Source organism: Jaculus jaculus, chromosome 1 (assembly GCF_020740685.1).
Source record: "Jaculus jaculus isolate mJacJac1 chromosome 1, mJacJac1.mat.Y.cur, whole genome shotgun sequence".
NCBI classification, from domain to species: Eukaryota; Metazoa; Chordata; class Mammalia; order Rodentia; family Dipodidae; genus Jaculus; species Jaculus jaculus.
Genome location: NC_059102.1, coordinates 108,876,102 through 108,894,312, shown reverse-complemented (window position 1 = coordinate 108,894,312; position 18,211 = coordinate 108,876,102). Strand labels below are relative to the sequence as shown.

The 18,211-nt window shown below is 46.4% G+C and overlaps 1 protein-coding gene across 1 annotated transcript in view; it reads left to right on the top strand.

Annotated features, from left to right (window-relative positions):
* Tbc1d2 (TBC1 domain family member 2) overlaps positions 1 to 18,211 on the top strand; it is a 57,621-nt gene that overhangs the window by 15,697 nt on the left and 23,713 nt on the right. Inside the window, exons 5-6 of the mRNA XM_004656953.2 lie at positions 9,084 to 9,217; positions 9,626 to 9,822. Coding sequence (XP_004657010.2) covers positions 9,084 to 9,217; positions 9,626 to 9,822 — 331 coding nt within the window. The remainder of the gene's footprint in view (positions 1 to 9,083; positions 9,218 to 9,625; positions 9,823 to 18,211) is intronic.

Genomic DNA, 18,211 nt, shown 5'->3' with positions numbered 1-18,211 from the left:
ACTCCAGACGCGTGCGCTCCCTTGTGCATCTGGCTAACGTGGGACCTGGGGAACCGAGCCTTGAACCGGGGTCCTTAGGCTTCACAGGCAAGCGCTTAACCGCTAAGCCATCTCTCCAGCCCTCTCTCTCTCTTTCTTGTCTCACTCTGTATTCCCTAAACTGATCTAGAACTCACTGTGAGATCCAAGCTAAATCTACAGTGATCCTCTAGTCTCCACCTCTTGAGCGCTGGGATTACATTATGAGAAACAATGCCAGGTCTCAGCTAGCTATTAAATTTAATGTATTATGTATATCCTCACCCATTGTTGGGAATTCTTTCACTTTATTTTTGTCTGGTATGCCTACATATATGTGTGTTTATATGTATGTGGGTATACATATGTGCAGATTCACATGCATATGTGTTTGCATGAATGTAAAGGTCAAAGGGCACCCTCAGGTAGCATTCTCAAGAAAACCATCTACTTCTCTTTTTTTTTTTAACATATTGAGCTAGGGTCTTCATTTAACCTGGAGCTTACCAGTTAAGCTAGACTGTCTAGTTAACAAACCCCAAGGATCCTCCTGTTGCCACATCCTCAGCATTGGGTTTAAAGGCACATGCCACCATGTTTGGCATTTTACTTGGGTACTAAGGACTGACTCAGTTCCTCATGCTTATGTGACAAGGACTTTATTTGTTTGTTTTTAAAAATATCTGACTTATTTATTTCTTTATTTTCAAGAGGAAGAGGCAGATAGAGAGAAAGAAGGGGCATGCCAGGGCCTCCAGCCACTGCAAATGAACTCCAGGTGCATATACCACCTTGTTCATCTGGTTTACATGAGTACTGGGGAATCAAACCTGGGTCCCTATGCTTCACAGTCAAGTGCTTTAACCACTAAGCAATCTCTCTAGCCCTTTATTATTTATTTATTTATTTACTTATTTATTTATTTATTTTGAGACAGGGACCCATGTAGCCCAGGTTGCTGGAACTCACTGTCCAGCCAAGATTGGCCTTGAACTCCTGATTCTTCTGTCCACACCTCTCAAGTGCCACAACCATGGGCATATACCACTATACCTGGCTTTGGGCTTTGCTTTAATTAGCCCTTTTTTATTTTAAAACTTTTTATTGACATTTTCCATAATGATAGATAATAAACCATGATTATTCTCTCCCCTCCCCCACTTTCCCCTTCACAAATCCATTCTCCATCATATCCACCCTCCCATCAATTAGTCTCTCTTTTATTTTGATGTTATCATCTTGTCCTCATACCATATACCAGCAGACATGTATTCCCTCCTATGGAGTGGGCCTCCAGTCCAATTGGTGAACAGTTGGTTTTCCCCATAACAGACATGTCACTATTGCACCCATTGGCTCATTTGGCCTGGCTGGTCATACTTAAGGCTTGCAGTGTTCATTGTTGTATCTCCACTGGTGACTTCTCTCTCCCTTGGGGCTTAGCTTTTTCCAGCTTTCTGTCAGTTGATCTATAGGAAGGAGATTTTCAGCTCAGCTCCAGATTAGCAGCTCTTTTTTTAAAAACATTTTTATTTATTTATTTGCAAGCAGAGAGAGATAGATACATACAGAGAGAGTCAGAGAGAATGGACATACCAGGTCCTCCAGCTACTACAAACAAACTCCAGCTCTTTGTTTTAATTTTTTGTTTATTTTTATTTATTTATTTGAGAGAGAGAGAGAGAGAGAGAGAGAGAGAGAGAGGGAGAGAATGGACATGCCAGGGCCTTTAGCCACTGCAAATGAACTCCAAATGCGTGTGCCCCCTTGTGCATCTGGCTAACTTGGGTCCTGGGGAATCAAGCCTCAAGCCAGAGTCCTTAGGCTTCACAGGCAAGTGCTTAACCACTAAGTGATCTCTCTAGCCCTACCTTCTTTTATTTTAAAAAATATTTTGTTTATTTATTTAAGAGAAAGCATGAGAGAAGGAGGCAGAGAGAGAGAGGGATAGAGAGAATGGGTGTGCCAGGGCATCTAGCCACTGCAAATGAATTCCAGACACATGCGTTACCTTGTGCATCTGGCTTACATGGGTACTGGGGAATCAAACCTGGGTCCTTAGGCTTCACAGGCAAGTGCCTTAACCACTAAGCCACCTGTCCAGCCCCAGCAGCTCTCTGCCTGGGTTTGGATCCTGGTCCTGGCAGTCATGAGCTGTGCTTCCCTTGGCTAGTGGTTTACTTTTTCCATGCTGCATGGACCTTGTTAGTCAACATAAACACAACAGTGCTTACTGGAATGGGGGCTGTGGGCCAGGTGCACGCACACTGCTTCAAAACTGCACTCGGCAACCACGAGAATGCAATGGATAGTGGCTACAGCTGTCATTGTTGCTATAGTTGCGGAATGGAAACATTCAGGAATTCAAATCATACCAAGTACTGATCGTGTTGGGTATTATAGGCTGTTCAGGTGAGCTAGGCCCTCTTAGAAGCAGAATAGATTGCTCACTGGACCTGTATTTGGGCCCCCAGCTATGTGTGCTTCAGGCTCAGTATATTCCTGTGTTGTCTTCAGCTTCTTGGCTGACTAGTATGGCAATGGTGCCCTTCCCAGGAAAGAACCAAGCTTTAGTGAAAAGGTAGTAAATGTTCTTTGAGGACTGTTGGCGGAAGGCAGTGTTACCCATAGGCATTTGGATGGAGGGGCCTGTATCCCAGAACTTATCTGAGCTGAGGGGTGAGGGGGCTCAGTGGCTATGGAACATACTTGAGCCCCCCTGGGCTCAGGGGGGCACACGGCAGGGACTCAACCCTCCAATGATGCTAACAAGAGCTAAGTATATTGGGAATGTGCTGGTCGGAGGGAAGCCTGGTACCTCCAGCCAGCATACACCCAAGGCAGGCTCACCAACATGAAGCCAGGTTTGTGCCTGAGGGAAGGCACCGCATTAGAAGTGGAACAGAGGACATGTGGAGATTGGGAAAGGAAGGAAGTTTCAGAGCCTCACTTCCCCATCACTTGTGATAGCAGTGTGGCAAGAGAAGTTTCCTGCACTGCTGAGGGCCCCAGACAGCATGGTGAGGCCAGAGCTGTCTGTGTGTCCTATACCCTTGATCCTGCGAAGCCTCTGGGCTTGCTGTTGTGCTGAGCTCTGCCAAAGGCTTTGTGCTGTTGTTGAGTTGTTCAATGGGGTGGTTTGATTCAGGTGTCCCCCATATACTTAGGTGTTCTGAATACTAGGTCCCCAGGTGATGGCAGTTTGGGAATTGAAGCCTCCTGGAGCAGGCTTATGGGTGTTATAGCTAGCTTCCTCTCACCAGTGTTTGGCACATACTCCTGTTGTCCATCTGATGTTGTCCAGGAGGTGATGTCCACCTTCTGCTCATGCCATCATTTTTGCCTGCCATCATGGAGCTTCCCATCAACTTTGTAAGCCAAAGTAACAGCCCCCACCCCAAGTGACTCTTGGTTGGGTATTTTCTGCCAGCAGTGCAAACCTGACTGCAACATCCGGACTAGTCTATGAAGTGATGTCCTGTGGATAAGTTCTTAAGCTAGATCTGATGCCCAGCCCCTCCTCAGCTGTGTGGTTAGTTTCCCTCTTGGGATCTCAGTTCTGCCCATGTCCAGTAGGACTGACAATAGTACCTCACTAAGCTGCTGAGAGGGTGAAATGGGTAGAATGCATTCTGGTGTCTCCCTTAGAACTTGACCCATGGAAGTGCCCATGCTGTGGGTGTAGCCCATGGCAGGTAAGGAAACTGAGAGGGGAAGAAGGGTGACTAGCATGCCCATCATTGTCCCTCCAGAGCAAATCTTTATGACCATTACCCCTGAGTTGGCCAGGCCTTTCAGAATGGAACAGTATTAGTGACTTTTCTCATTGCTGTGACAAAATACCTGATCAAAGCAACTTAAATAAGAAGTATTGGGATGGGGCGAAGGCTCAGTGGTTAAAAGCACTTGTTTACTAAGTCTGCAGGCTGAGGTTCAGTTCCTTGGTACCCACATAAAGCCAGATGAACAAAGTGGCATATATGTCTGGAGATTGTTTTCAGAGGCAGGAGGTCTGTCTGTCTGTCTGTCTCTCTCTCATCACTTTATTTGTATCTCTTGAAAATAAGTCAAAATGAAAAAAGGGTGCTCATTGTTTAAGAAGAGGTACAGTCCAACACAGGATGACATGGCAGCAGGAACCTGAGGTGGCCAGTTACATTGCATCCATAATCAGAAAGCTGAGAGTGAAATGCTGGCATTTAATATTCATTCCCAGATCCTGAACCATGGGGATGGTGCTACCCACATTAGGATCTTCCATTTTCAGTAAACTTTTCTGGAAACACTCTCATAGATATATCCAAAGGTGTGTTTCCATGGTGATTCTAAATCCAATCAAGATGATTGTGGATATTAACTGTCACAGGAGCTAACCCTGCAAGAAGATGGTCTATGAATCACTCCAAGCTATTTATGAAACAGATGCTTCTTCAAGAACAATGGTTTAGCCAAGTGGAGGCCACCTGGATGATATCAGAAGGTAGAGCTCTATCACAGAGGAGATACAGACTAGAACTTAGGTGGCCCTTTGTTGCCCAAAAGATGGGGGTTCTGTACCCTTCCACACCCCAGGAACCACCAGTCACAAGTCCCTTGACATGCTGGGGAGGTTGCTTTTCCTGACAAGAAGAAGTATGGGTAGCAGTTATAGTCACTCCACCCAGCCAGTGCCTCTGGCTGTGGGCATTTTCTTGGTATGTGGTTTGTAAAACCTCAATGTCAAGCCTAGTATACAATGATGCTTAGTCAAAACTGATCCCATCCTGGTGATCACTCTGTTCAGCATACCCTCTGCTGTTTTATTTTCAGATGGAGAAAATAAGAACTGGGGAAGGGAAATGACCAACCTGAGAAATCAGGGGTCCTTTGTGTTAGCAATAATCAATAACTAGGTATTAGGAATGCTAAATGTTAATTTCTTTTCTGCATTTAATTTAACTGATAATTTTTCCTTTCATTGACCCATAAAAATATAGTCCCATTCTTTTCTTATTCTGGACTCAACTATACGAAACAAAATAAAATCCCCTGTATTTCATTTTAAAACTCTTAAGTTTCAAGTAAAGAAAATTTCAAGATCAATAAAATTGACAACTTTTAGCTAGATGGTCAAGAAAAGGGAGAAAACTCAATTTGGTGAAGTCATGAACAAAAAGGAAGGCATTCCTGCTAATCTTATAGAAATAGAACGTCTTTATAAGGGCCAGGTATGGTGGTGTATGCCTGTAATCTCAGTGCTCAGGAAGCTGTGGCAAGATTGTATGTTCAAGGCTAGCCTGAACCTACATAAGACTGTTAAAAAAAAAAATACAAGTGGCAGGCATGGTGGCTCACACCTTTGATCCCAGCACTCAGGAGACTAAGGTAGGAAGACCACTATGGGTTTAAGGCTAACCTGGACTACAGAGTAAGTTCCAGGTCAGTTTAAGCTAGAATGAAACCCTGCCTCAAAAAAAACACACAAAAAAAACTAAGGGATTGTTATGGACAACTGTATGTCCAACAAATTTGAAAACTTAGTTGAAATAAACAAATTCTTAGAACAACACAAATTGCTGGAACTGATGAAGACAAAATAGAAAATCTGAATAGACCAAATAAATAGAAAAGAGATTGAATTAGTAATCAAAGACCTCAGGACAACGTGGTAAATTCTATGAAACTTGTAAAGAAGGGATAGTACAGGCTGGAAGGATGGCTTAGCAGTTGAGGCATTTGCCTGCAAAGCCAAAGGACCCAGGTTTGATTACCCAGGACCCACGTTAGCCAGATACACAAGGGGTATACACGTCTGGAGTCTGGAGTTCATTTGCAGTGGCTGGAGGCCCTGGTGCACCCATTCTCATTCTCTCTCTCTCTCTCTGCCAAATAAATAAATAAATAAAAATTTTTTATAATGTTAAAAAAAAAGAAGGGAGAGTACTGTTCTCCCATGAAGGTGTAGGGAAGGACGGAATGTTTGCTGAACAGTAGTTTAATCTGTAATTTGTGGTAGTTTGACTGTTGTCCCCCATAGCCTCAGGCATTTTTGATTGTAAGATTAAGTCTCCAGCAGACTGAGCTGTGCTGGTGGAAGAGGCGGTCACTAGGGGCAGATCCTGAAGTCTAAGCCCTAAGGTGTGTGTTCAGAGTCAGCTCATGCTTGCGGGCACTGTCTCTCTGCTATGGATGTGGATGGAGTGAGCCAGCTTCTTCCATGATGGAGCATCCCCTGGAATCTGTAAGCCTGAAATAAACCCTTTGCTCCCAAGAAGCTGCTTCTGTTCGGGTGTTCGTCCCAGTGATGAGAAGATAACTGCCACAATATTCATCTCCCTTTTTGTTCCCATTTGAGGTTCATATCCTTTTTCGTGTTTAGTTCCTTGAGATTTTCCATCCTTTTCTGGGACTTGTGCTCTAAATATTTTAAAACTATGTTTTGCACTTATCCAGCATCTAGGCATTTGTGGAATGAGGTGTTTTCCAGAGTAACTTTTCCACCAGGTTGTGAGAAGTATGTGTCTCTCAAAGGGACGGTTCAACAAAGTTGGAATTCCATCACAAATCTGTAGATATTCACATCTTTTCTGATCACTGAACAGACAGTACAGCTTGATGGACTATTCTGGTCAGAGTTGAAAGGCCTGAATGCAGTAAGAACTATGGACCGTGACGTTTGGCTTATGAGGGTGAAAAAGAGCTTTGCTTGGACTGGGCTAGCAGTTTGTGTGAGAAGCTTGCTCTTATGCCTGTCCTGAGAAGTTGTGCAGGGTTGCTTTGTATAGAAATGAACTGGTGTGAGCAGAGGTATATGGCACAGAAAAAAATGAAATCTTTGGGTGAAACTGCCGTCTGTTCAGCTGCAATTGAGAGATTGGGCCAGCTGACCTGCACTGGGGCAACAGGAAGAATATATACTCTTTTGAAGGGGCCTGAGTGCTCAAGGAGTGTCCTGTTCTTCAAAGTTGCTTTATTCCCCCCTGGATTAACAAATTGGCACCCTGCCTGGTATTGTGGAGTATAAGAAATGCAGGAAAGAGGTCATTGAGTTTGCAACACAGTCTTGTGTTTTGAAAATGGCCATGGGCAGTGTGAAGCAGGTTTGCTGGATGCCTACATGGAAACCCCATGGAGCCATGAGGATGAACTGTGGGTTGCAATGGAGACCCAGTGGGATTCTGGGACAATGAGATGGCTGCTAAGGAAAGCTGCTGATCCCAGATGAAGTTTTCCAGGACTGTGAGTAGCCTAGCTGGAGGGGTGGACTTAGAATGTCAGAGACTTGTTTCTGGTTAGAATTATTGAACTTGGAGATTTGTCAGTGGCTAGAGTTGTTGGACTTGAAGCTACAGAGTTTGATGTTTGCCTTAATTGTTTTAAATCTTGTATTGGTTAAATATTTCTTCGTTATGCCCAATGCCATCTTTTTCAGTGTGAGTGTTTATTCTGTGTCATTATGGATTTTTTGAGGTTATTTCTTTGGCTTAGTTAAAAGACCTTGGATTATGGGGATGTATGAACATCACTGGAATTTATAAAAACTATGGGGAATTTTAAAGCTGGATAGATACATTTTATTTTATATCACATATGGCTATCAGTTTATGGGGGCCAGGGGCAGAATGTGGTGTTTTGTTCAGCTGTCCCCCATAAACTTATGTGTTCTGAATGCTAGGTTGCCAGCTGGTGGAGATTTGGGAATTAACACCTTCTGGAGGCAGTGTATTGTTGGGAGTGGGCTTATGGGTATTATAGCCAGTTCCCCCTTGCCAGTGTTTGGCACACTCTCCTGTTGCTATTGTCCACCTTATGTTGGCCAGGGGGTGATGTCCACCCTCTGCCTATGCCATCATTTTCCCCTGTCACCGTGGAGCTTCCCCTCGAGCCTGTAAGCCAAAATAAACCTGTTTTTCCCATAAGTTGTTCTTGGTTGGGTGATTTCTCTCAGCAATGCGAACCTGCCTGCAGCAGCCACCCTGAGAGTTTACCTGTCTTCTCCTCCCAAGCACTGGTTTTATAGGTGTGTATCACCACACCCTGCATTTGCATGAGTGCTGGGGACCCATGGCTCCATTTCCAAGGCTGGCATCTTCTTTGTCACCACGCAGGCATGTAGGCCCCCTGCAGGCAGCAACTCACGGAATATTTCTTTTTTAGTTGTTACTCATGATTCTGAACTGATTTTACAACACACTAATGGTTCACAGCCCGAAGTTTGAAACAACTAACCTAAGGAAATTTTTAATCATTTTCTCTCCCTCTCTACTAATTTTGCAAAAGTTCTGCTTTTAATAATGCTGTTTGCATGGGGAAATAAACTCCCTTGAGCTACTTCGTTTTTATCTGGTACACTTTGAGCTTTGCTACAGCCTATGTTCTCAGGCCAGCCTTTGGCACTACCTGTACACCTGCTGGCTAGCCTAGTTCCTGCCTGTATGCCACACAAGCATTGAACCTGGACTCTGGGCACACCCACCCCCATGCTTTCCTCTCAAAGAAGTGACATGGTGGGGCCTCAGCCTAGACAAGCCTTTGACCAAGGATCAGCCTGGGCACCAGTGCAAAAGGGCCCTTGGAGCCTATGAGTCAGTCAGGCCTGCAAGGGGGATGGATCTGGTGGTGGAGGGGGAGGAGCAAAGGCAGAAGGATGCCAGGAGATTCTTGCAACTTATCTCATCAGAACTGGGAGCCACCAGTGGTAGTTATGAGACCAGGCTTCAGGAAAGTCAGCTTGACAAGTCTACTCAACATGTGTTCAACAAACATAAAATACTTTCTGTATATTTCAGGCATTGCTTAATCCACCAGTGAACAGAACAGATAAGCGTGGAGCTCATGTTCCAGCAGCAGGGTTAGGGGTGAGGGAGTAAACCTTACTTAAGCATCAGAGTATGCCGAAGGGGATAAGTGAGAAGAACAGTGAGTGGCGGTGGTGTGGGGGAGGTGGGGGTGGGGAATACGACACAGAGCACCAGCCGGTGAGAGACCAGTGAGGATACATGGAGGAGTTCAGCTGAGGCCTGCCCTCCAGCAGACAGGAAGAGCAGAGAGGCTGTCAGCCTCAGGCTCCGCTCTTCTCTTTTCAGAAACACCATGCACAACATCTGTGGCCACAAGCAGACCCAGGGAACAGGCCATGGGCCACAAGTGGAGGAGTCTTTACAGAGTGGGGAGCCTCAGAGGGAGGAACAGTCCTCCATCCCTGAGCCCAGTGTCTCAGGTAAGCTGCTCTCAGAGTCTAGGCCCTCTTCCTTGCCTTCTATTGTACAGTGAGCTCTGTCCAAGTCTGAGCTGCTCTCAGAAGCCAGGCCCTCTTTCTTCCCCTGCCTGACATTGTATGACTGAATTTAAGTCCTTCTACCACCATCTCCCTAGTTCTGGGATCACAGGTGCCACCATGCCCAATGCTAGACTAATGGTTCTTGAATAAAGGAAACACATTTACTCATTTATATTCATCCCCCCACCTGTCCCCCTCCCTCCCTCCCTCCCTTTCTCTCTCTCTCTGTCTCTCTCTCTGAAAGGGCATAGAAATGCCTCTCTGGGATAATAAGAACCTATATATAGCTTGATAGAGCATTTTATTGTTGTTGTTGATCCTAACCTCAGCCTTTATCCTCTCGAGCAGGGAAAGAGCCAGTGGAATCTCCAAAGTCTGCTCCCACGTTCTTTCTGTCCACCAATCTCATACAGAAAACTAAGCGCCACAGCAACACCTTCCCATTCTTTTCTGATGGGCTGGCACGGAGCCGAACGGCCCAGGAGAAGGTGGTGGCATTGGAGCAGCAGGTGCAGGTGCTCACCAAGGAGCTAAAGTCCCAGAAGGTGAGCCCCAGCCCCTTCTCTGGAAGCCCCAGGAAGGCACCAGCCCAGACTCACGTGGCTGGTCAGTGTCCTTTTAAGGACCAACTACAGGAGGTTGGAGATGCTGCTGTGCTTATCACCCAAAGACAAGCTGTGACTCAAGCTAGGTGATAGAAGGCCACCAAACGCGGGGGTTTCTGGAGGCCTACTTCAATAATCGACTCATGCGTGACTTCGGAGCGACATGGCTGGGATGACCAGGAAGAAAGGCAGTATTTAAAAGGTGTAATCTGATGCAAGGTCGGGGTGGGGTGAGGGGTGTCACTGACATACTTGGGGATCATGGCAGCTGATGGCTAGCTGCAGATACCTGAAGTACTGTCATGGAGTCAAAGACAGTTGGCAGGGCATGGCCCTGGCACTGAGCCAGGGTCAACAGAACAGTGACAAGGAGGGAGATTTAGATTTCACAGAATGAAAAGTTTACTGTTGGAGACCCAAAAAGGAAGAACTCTGTAGCCATGGTGGAAAACATCTCACGTGGCCAGATGTTAAAATTATTCACAGGCGCTTCAAGGTGAAGAGTAAGTTGTATTTAAGTCCCAAGCTACGTGAGGAAGTGGCGAGCGTCCGTAGCAAGGACTCTGAGGGCTGCATGCTGCGTGGGAGCCTCTTTGGCACAGCGAGAGTGATGAAGCCAGCATGGCTGTTCCCAGATACCATGAGCCCCGGACCTTGGTGGGTCTCTGAGGTGCCAGGCTCCTCTTCCTCTGAGAGGAAGGCTGAGGCTTTTTTCCTCAGGCTTGGGCAGCTTTCTTCCCCAACTGTTGCTCCAGAGGACTCGGGCTGCAGATGGAGTATGGACTTAGTATATGCACTGCTGAACTGCTCGCTTGTACATTTCCTCATGTCCTTTCTGCTCTTTTTGGGGGGGGGAGAAGACAAGTCAGAAAAGTAGTCTACCTACCTAGTTTTACCCCTTGTCAGCCTTCCTGCCCTCAGGCAGTGATCCATGAGCAGATCTTGGAATGGACAGAGGTAGGCCAGTTAGTGAAGGAATTCCTTCATGCTTCCTCACTGCAGGCCTCTTACATGCTGGGGGAAAAACAGGAAGCAAAGGGACAGAGGCCCAAGCCTTACAGGGCTTGTATTTCATAGCAGACAGATGGTCACTACATCAATACCCAAATATGCACCTGGCACATGGGATGTCACTGTGGGCCATAGCAGTGGTGTGGGGAGCTCCAGTCTTTAGTGAGTTCAGCAGTCAGCCATTTTCTCCTACCATTTTGGGCCTTCCATCTTCAGAGGATGTGTGGGCTACCTGACCCCTGGACTCATGTAGCTACAGTCCTAGCCCAAACCTGGGTGAAGAAGGAAAAGAAACTCTGATTGTAAAGACTGCCTTTCCTGTCACTACATCCCCATGTGGCAGCCCCCTTGTCCTATCCTTTTGTTCTAAGACATGAAAAATTGTCAGATGTCTGATGACAGATTGTTGAAGGGCGCCTCTGCCTTCCATAAATGAAGGCAAGATTCTTAGTGCTTTGTAAGGGTTGCCAGGCTATGAGTAACCGTCATGCATTCAGAGGGAAAGGTCATGAGAAGTTGCACAGGCCCTTAAAAACCTGGTTTTTACTGGGCAGCTTCACAGTAAACCTGTACTCTCTGTCATGGACAAAAGATGAGAACAGATTTGTGACTTAGCCTTTGACTTGTAGTATGAGCGTACTTTTCTGCTTACCAGCCTGTCTCACACATGCCCATCAGTCTGGTGATTCTCAGCACAGGCCTTGATGTGCAAGCACAGGCTCAGATTCTAATCATGAGCATGTCTGTTAACCTCTAGCCTGCTTCTTGTTACACAGATGGAGTCACAGCCATGCTTGCTAGAGCAGCCTGGGTCTGGATTCTGAGGTCAGTTCCCAGCACTCCACAGCTCCCCCACAGATGCAGGCTATAGTCACCTGGACTATTACTGCACTGTTCCTAGCCCTCAGTGTTGATCCCTGCTGCCTTACTGGGAGCAGCCTGCCTTCCCCAGGCTCTGAGAAGATGATGAAGTAAGCTGTCAGAGCTGCCAGAGTGTGTGCTCATGGTCTGTTGTCTCTTTTTGTCCTCCTCCATCATCCCTGAGAGAATGTTGGTGAGCCCAATAATGTGCAGTAACAACGATCCCTCTCAGGTCATGAATTCAATGGCTCCTTCATGTTAGGAAGGCAGAGTTCCAAAGTGACAACCTCCCGTATTCTGGCTCTTATATTCTTTCCAACCCCTCTTTCTCAGTGTCCCCTGAGCCTTGTAGGGCATAACAAATATGTCTGATTTAGTTTGAGCTCAACGGTAACTTCTTCTCAGTACTTTGATAAGTTTTGAGTCTCTGAGTCATGTTCAGATTTGTATTGTAGTGCTCAAACACGGGACCTAAGGGTCTTGTGCACATTAAGCAAGTGCTCTGCCACCTGTCTGCATCCCTAGCCCACAGCTTGTCTACAAGTTTTTGGCTTGTGTTTATGTGTTTGGTATGCATACATATGAATATCCATGTTCATATGTGTGGGCACACATATGTGAGGTGCATGTAGAGGCCAGAGGTAGATGTTGAACATCTTCCTCATTAAGTCTCTACGTTAAAAAAAGTATTTTGCCGGCTGTGGTGGTGCACGCCTTTAATCCCAGCACTCAGGAGGCAGAGGTAGGAGGATTGCCGTGAGTTCAAGGCCACCCTGAGACTACATAGTGAATTCCAGGTCAGCCTGGGCTACAGCGAGACCCTACCTCAGAAAACCAAAAAAAAAAAAAATATATATATATATATATATATATAATGTATTTATTTATTTGACAGAGAGAAAGAAGGAGAGGGAGGGAGGGAGGGAAAAAGAAAGGGAGAGAGAATGGGCGGGCACTCCAGGACCTCTGGCCACTGCAAACGAACTCTAGACTCATGCACCACCTTGTGCATGTGACTAATGTGGGTCCTGAGGAATTGAACCTGGGTCCTTTGGCTTTGCAGGTAAGTGCCTTAACTGCTAAGCACTCTTTCCAGCCCTCCTCATTATTTATTGAGATATGGTCTCACAAATTCACTAGACTAGCTAACCAGGAAACCCTAAGGACCCCCTGTCTCCACCTCCCTAGTGTTGGGATTACAGGTGCATGCCACTTCACCTGGCTTTTATGTGGGTGCTGGGGATCTGAACTCAGGTCCTCATGCTTACATGGTAAGCACTTTACCGCCGAGCCATCTCCCCAAACTCACAATTTGCATTTTAACAGTATTTCCTCACTATGGATTTTGCATTTTTTTTTTTCCTGGGATAGGGTCTTGCTGTAGCCCAGGCTGACCTGTAATTCACTGTGTAGTCTCAGGCTGATCTCGAACTCACAGCAACCCTTCTACCTCTGCCTTCTGAGTGCTGGGTAGCATGTGCTACTACACCCAGCAGTATTTTCTTATTTTAAAAAATATTACATTGAGGGCTGGAGAGATGGCTCCACAGTTAAGGCACTGGCTTGCAAGGCCTGATAGCCTGGGTTCAATCCCTAGTACCCACATAAGCTAGATGCACAAATGGTACATGTGTCTGGAGTATATTTGCAGTAGCAAGATGCCCTGGTGTGCCCATTCTCTCTCTGTGTCTCCTAGCAGATAATTAAATGAAATTATTCAAAAAATATATTACATTGAAACATTATTTGGGGCTGGAGAGATTGTTCAGTGATTAGCTGCCCTTTCTATGCAAGCATGAATGCCTGAGGGGGCCTGAGACTACCTGAGTTCAAGTCTCCAGATCGTCACTTGAACAGCTGGGAGTGGCCACACAGTCCTGTTGCCCCGCTTTGGCAGGGGAGCAGAGACTTGAGAATGGACAGGGCCCTGCAAGCCCCAGAAACAGTAAAAGTAGTGGAGTGGGCCACACACTGTTCTGCTCAGGCCTCTGAAGGCGAGCGGCCCCCTCTGCAGACAAGCATATGGGATGCCACAGGGCACATGCACATGCATACACCACACACGCACAAGCAAAGAAGTGCCAAAACACACTAAGCCTTTAATCCCAGCACTTGGGAGGCTGAGGTAAATTCAAGGCCAGCCTGGGACTAGAGGATGAGTGTGAGGCCAGCCTGGGCTAGAGTGAGATACTACTTCGAAACAACAAAGCAAAAAATCCAAAGCATAATTTTGACTATTGCATTTTTGGAACCCCATTGGTTAGAAGAAGGCTAGTTGTAGTAGGCACAGAAGAGGCCTGGGGGTGGGGCGCAGGGGTAGAGTACCTCCTAGTACCCACAAAGCCCCGCATTCCATGCCCAACGCCACCAAAACCATGCAAACAAAACCACATAGAATTAGGTTTTTTGATGCTATTGTTTGTTTTGCTTCATTTTGAGGCAAGCTAATCTTGAACTTAAAAATCCTCTTTTCTTCTACTTCCCAAGTGCTGAAATTCTAGGCAAGCACCACTCACCTGGCCTCGTTTAACCGTTTTTAAGCGCTCAGATCCATAATGTTAAATATCTTCATATTATTGTACAACAGTTGTCCAGAGTGTTTCCCTCTTACAAAATGAAAATCTGTGCCATTAAACAGTGCCCACTCCCATTCTCATTGCCCAGCCTGGATAACAACCACCCTCCCTCATCTTGGTGAGTTTAGGCACTCTGTTACCTCATACTAGTAGAGCCACACACACACAGTCTGTGTTATCTTGTGGCTGGCTTGTTTCATTTAGTCTGTCTCCCTGAAAAGTTCATCCACGTGATAGCATGTGTTAAAACGTCTTTCCTGTTTATAAAGAAGGGGGTGGGGATGGCTGGATATATGACTCAGCAGTTAAGGTGCTTGCCTATAAAGCCTAACAACCCGAGTTCAGTTCCCCAGTACCCATGTAAAGCCAGATGCTCAAAGTGGCACATGCATCTTAGAGTCTGTTTGCAGTAGCTGGAGACCTGGTGTGCCCATTCTCTATGTCTCTCTTCTCTCTCTCTCTCTGCTTTTAAATAAATAAATAAAAATACTAGCAGGGGGGTGGGGTGGGCTTCTTTCCTTTAAAAAAAATTTTTTTTTTTTGAAGTAGGCCAGGCTCTAGCCCAGGCTGACCTGGAATTCACTATGTAGTCTCAGGCTGGTCTAGAACTCATTATCCTTCTATTACTGTCCTTCTACCTCAGCCTCCTGAGTGCTTGGATTAAAGGTATGTGCCACCATGCCCGAACTAACATCCTTTTTTTTTTAAGGCTAACAATATTGCCTTGTATTTTTTTTTTAAGAGTTATTTATTAGAGAGAGAGAATGGGCATGCCAGAGCCTCCAGCCACTGTTAAACTCCAGATGCATGTGTCACCATGTGCAACAGGCTTACATGAGACCTGGAGAATCAAATCTGGGTCCTTAGATTTCGCAGGCATGCATCTTAACCACTGAGCCATCTCTCCAGCCCTTGCCTTTATTTACATATACCACATTTTATACTCACCCATTAGTGAATACCTCTTCAGTATTTTTTTGCGGGGAGGTAGTTGAAATAGGGTCTCCCTGGTTCTTGGCTTTCTTAAATAATGCTGCTATGTTCATGGGCTATTTCCATCTTTTTTTTTTTTTTTTTTTTTCGAGGTAGGGTCTTGCTCTAGCCCATGCTGATCTGGAATTTACTATATAGCCTCAGGATGGCCTTGAATTTACAGGGATCTTCCTACCCCTGCCTCCTAAATGCTAGGATTAAAGGCATGCACCACCACGCCCAGCAGCTATTTCTATTTTGGTTTTTGGGGGGTGGCAGGGGGTTCAAGGTAGGGTTTCACACTAACCCAGGTTGACCTGGAACTTACTATGTAGCCTTAGGGTGGCCTCAAACTCACAGTGTTCCTCCTACCTCTGCCTCCCATGTGCTGGGATTAAAGACATGCTCCATCATGTCCAGTGGCTATTAACATTCTTAAGAGTGATTGAAAAAAGCACTTCTGCAGAACCTATAGACTTGGCTGCTCCTGGATTAGGAATTGGGAGTCCTCTGGTTCCTTTGGTCCTTACCCTTCTCCTCTGCAGAGCATGTCACCTGAGCAGAAGGCCCATAGCTGTCTTGTTGGCCTTCAGGTTTCTCCAGCCCATGAGGCTCTGCTGCAGGTCCTGCCAGGCTCTCTTCTGTCCCCTGGCTCCTTTCTCAGAGTGTGTCTGTTTCTAGTGCTGGGTTGTTGTAGGTGGGGAGCCTTGTCCTGGCTGCGCTGGTTGTAGCTATCAGAGCCGGGTAGGGGAAGAAGGAGAGCTGGATACAGTGAGCTGGCTTCTGGTCACTCCCAAATGGGAAGAGGCCCACAGGCCTCCGGCTGAGTCTGTACTCATTTTAGCCAGCAGTGACCCAGGCCAGCTCTTAAGTCCCAGCTGGACCACAGTGGTCTAGGCTGCTTCACCCAGGAGCCATGGGGAATGTTTCTCTCTCAAAGCCCTAGGATGCTGTTTCTTCATTCTGAACATTCCAGACATTCTAATTCAGAGTGCAGTCCTGTCCCCACCCCACCTTCCTACCACACCCAAGGACTCCCCGGCCCTGAACCTGCTCTTTCAGTCCTCCAGTCCTTGGCTTGGGCTGTGGCTTCGTTCAGGAGTCAAGCCTGTAAAGTCCTCCTCGCCCCTTTCTCCCCCTCTCCCTTATTACTCGACCATCCCTGGCTCTCATTCCTCATGGCTCAGGTTGAGTGGCTCTGCGGTGTTACTTAGTGTGCTGGCTTGTTCCCAGCTCCACCCCAGGCAGAGGGCGGTGCTAGCAGTTCTGAGCCCCAGCGAACATCCTTGCTCCACTCTCTAGAAGTGAAGCATTCTGCTGTAGAGTCATCTGCACTTTCAGCCCCAGTCTTCACAGTCCTTGGAGGTGGGACTGACCCTGATAAATGTTGGATGGATGAGTAGGTAGGGAAAAAAAAAAAAAAAAAAAAAGAGAATGAGTCTGATGTGGCAGTGTGGGGATAATTCCAGTTTCTTGGGAAGCCAAGTCAGGAGGATCCTGAGTTTGAAGCCAGCCACACTTAATAGAAGCCCCATCTCAAAAAAAAAAAAAAAAAAACAGAGAGAGAGAGAGAGAGAGAGAGAAAGGGTGCCAAGCTTTCAGAAGACTCCTGCTAATGTGGTCTTGTCAACTTCTTAAGTCATGATTTCTGGCAGTTCTCCTGTAATGAGGAAATTGGGGTTCTGGGGTGTTTCCTGGAACTCCTGAGTTCATATCTGCAAACTAACCAAAGAATTGGCAATTCTAGATTTAAGAGAATGATTTTTAAAATATCGCATTTTATTTAGATTTTACAAAGGAGTGCAGAAAGGGGAAGGCTGGGAGGTAAGGGGAGATAAAGTGGGGAGAACAGAAGTACATCACGTGGAGCCCAAAAGCCCATGTGGGCCACATGTAGCTCAGGAGTCCATGTGACCAGATAGGGGTCTGGGGGTGGGGAGCATGGAAAGAAAAGAAAAAAGAAAGTTTGGGCTGTGGTCATACATGCCTTTAATCCCAGCACTCAGGATGCAGAGGTAGGAGGATCGCTGTGAGTTCGAGGCCACCCTGAGACTACATAGTGAATTCCAGGTCAGCCTGGGCTAGAGTGAGACCCTACCTTGGAAAACCAAAAAAATAAATAATAAAAGGTTCAAGGAGCTCCTGTCATGTGGGGAGCTAAAGGCAATAAAGAACCCATGCAGAGAGTAAGGGCTAGGAGGCTCCTGACTGGGCCTGGACCTGAGCCTGGGCCAAGCCAGCCCAGGCCCAGGCAAAGGAAAAACTTAACCACAGCTAGAAGTTCCCAAGTGACCAGAAAGGGGGAGAGAGACTGCTCTCCCTATGTAAGGCATTTATAATCTTAGGGTGGTGGGCTGTCTTTTGGCTCAATGTGAACCAGAGGGCCAGCTGGTTGGTTAGGGCTACGGAGTATCTCAGGAGAGATTAGCTTGGGCACCAAGTTCTAGAGGCTGAACTTGACCAGCCACAATGTTTAAATCCTATGAAAGACCTCCCTCCCAGGAGAGGTCCTGACTGTAGGTGGAAAAGCAGTTCTTTGAAACTAGGTAAGAGATAAGAAAAACTTGCCTGCCCTTTTTATCTTCAGGGGTCCAGTTACTCAACTCTAACCCCTCCTCACTCCCCCAAAATTAAATCCTAACCAGCCATTCCATTTACTGAAATGCTTTAGCATGGGTACATTTGTAAAGTTTCTAGGAAAAATATGTTTTTCCAAGTGAACTAGCACAGAGCATGACAAGTGGCCCACTGTGGGGATTCTGAGCTTACTTTAAACTATACAGGTATGAGTCCCAGCGAGGTTAGAGTCCTGCAGGCACAGGGACCCTACAGTCTGGGAGCTTCCACAAGAGCAGGTAGAGCTGAGGGGGAAGCCATGCTTGTCTCTGAACTTTCTAGTGCTTCCTTGT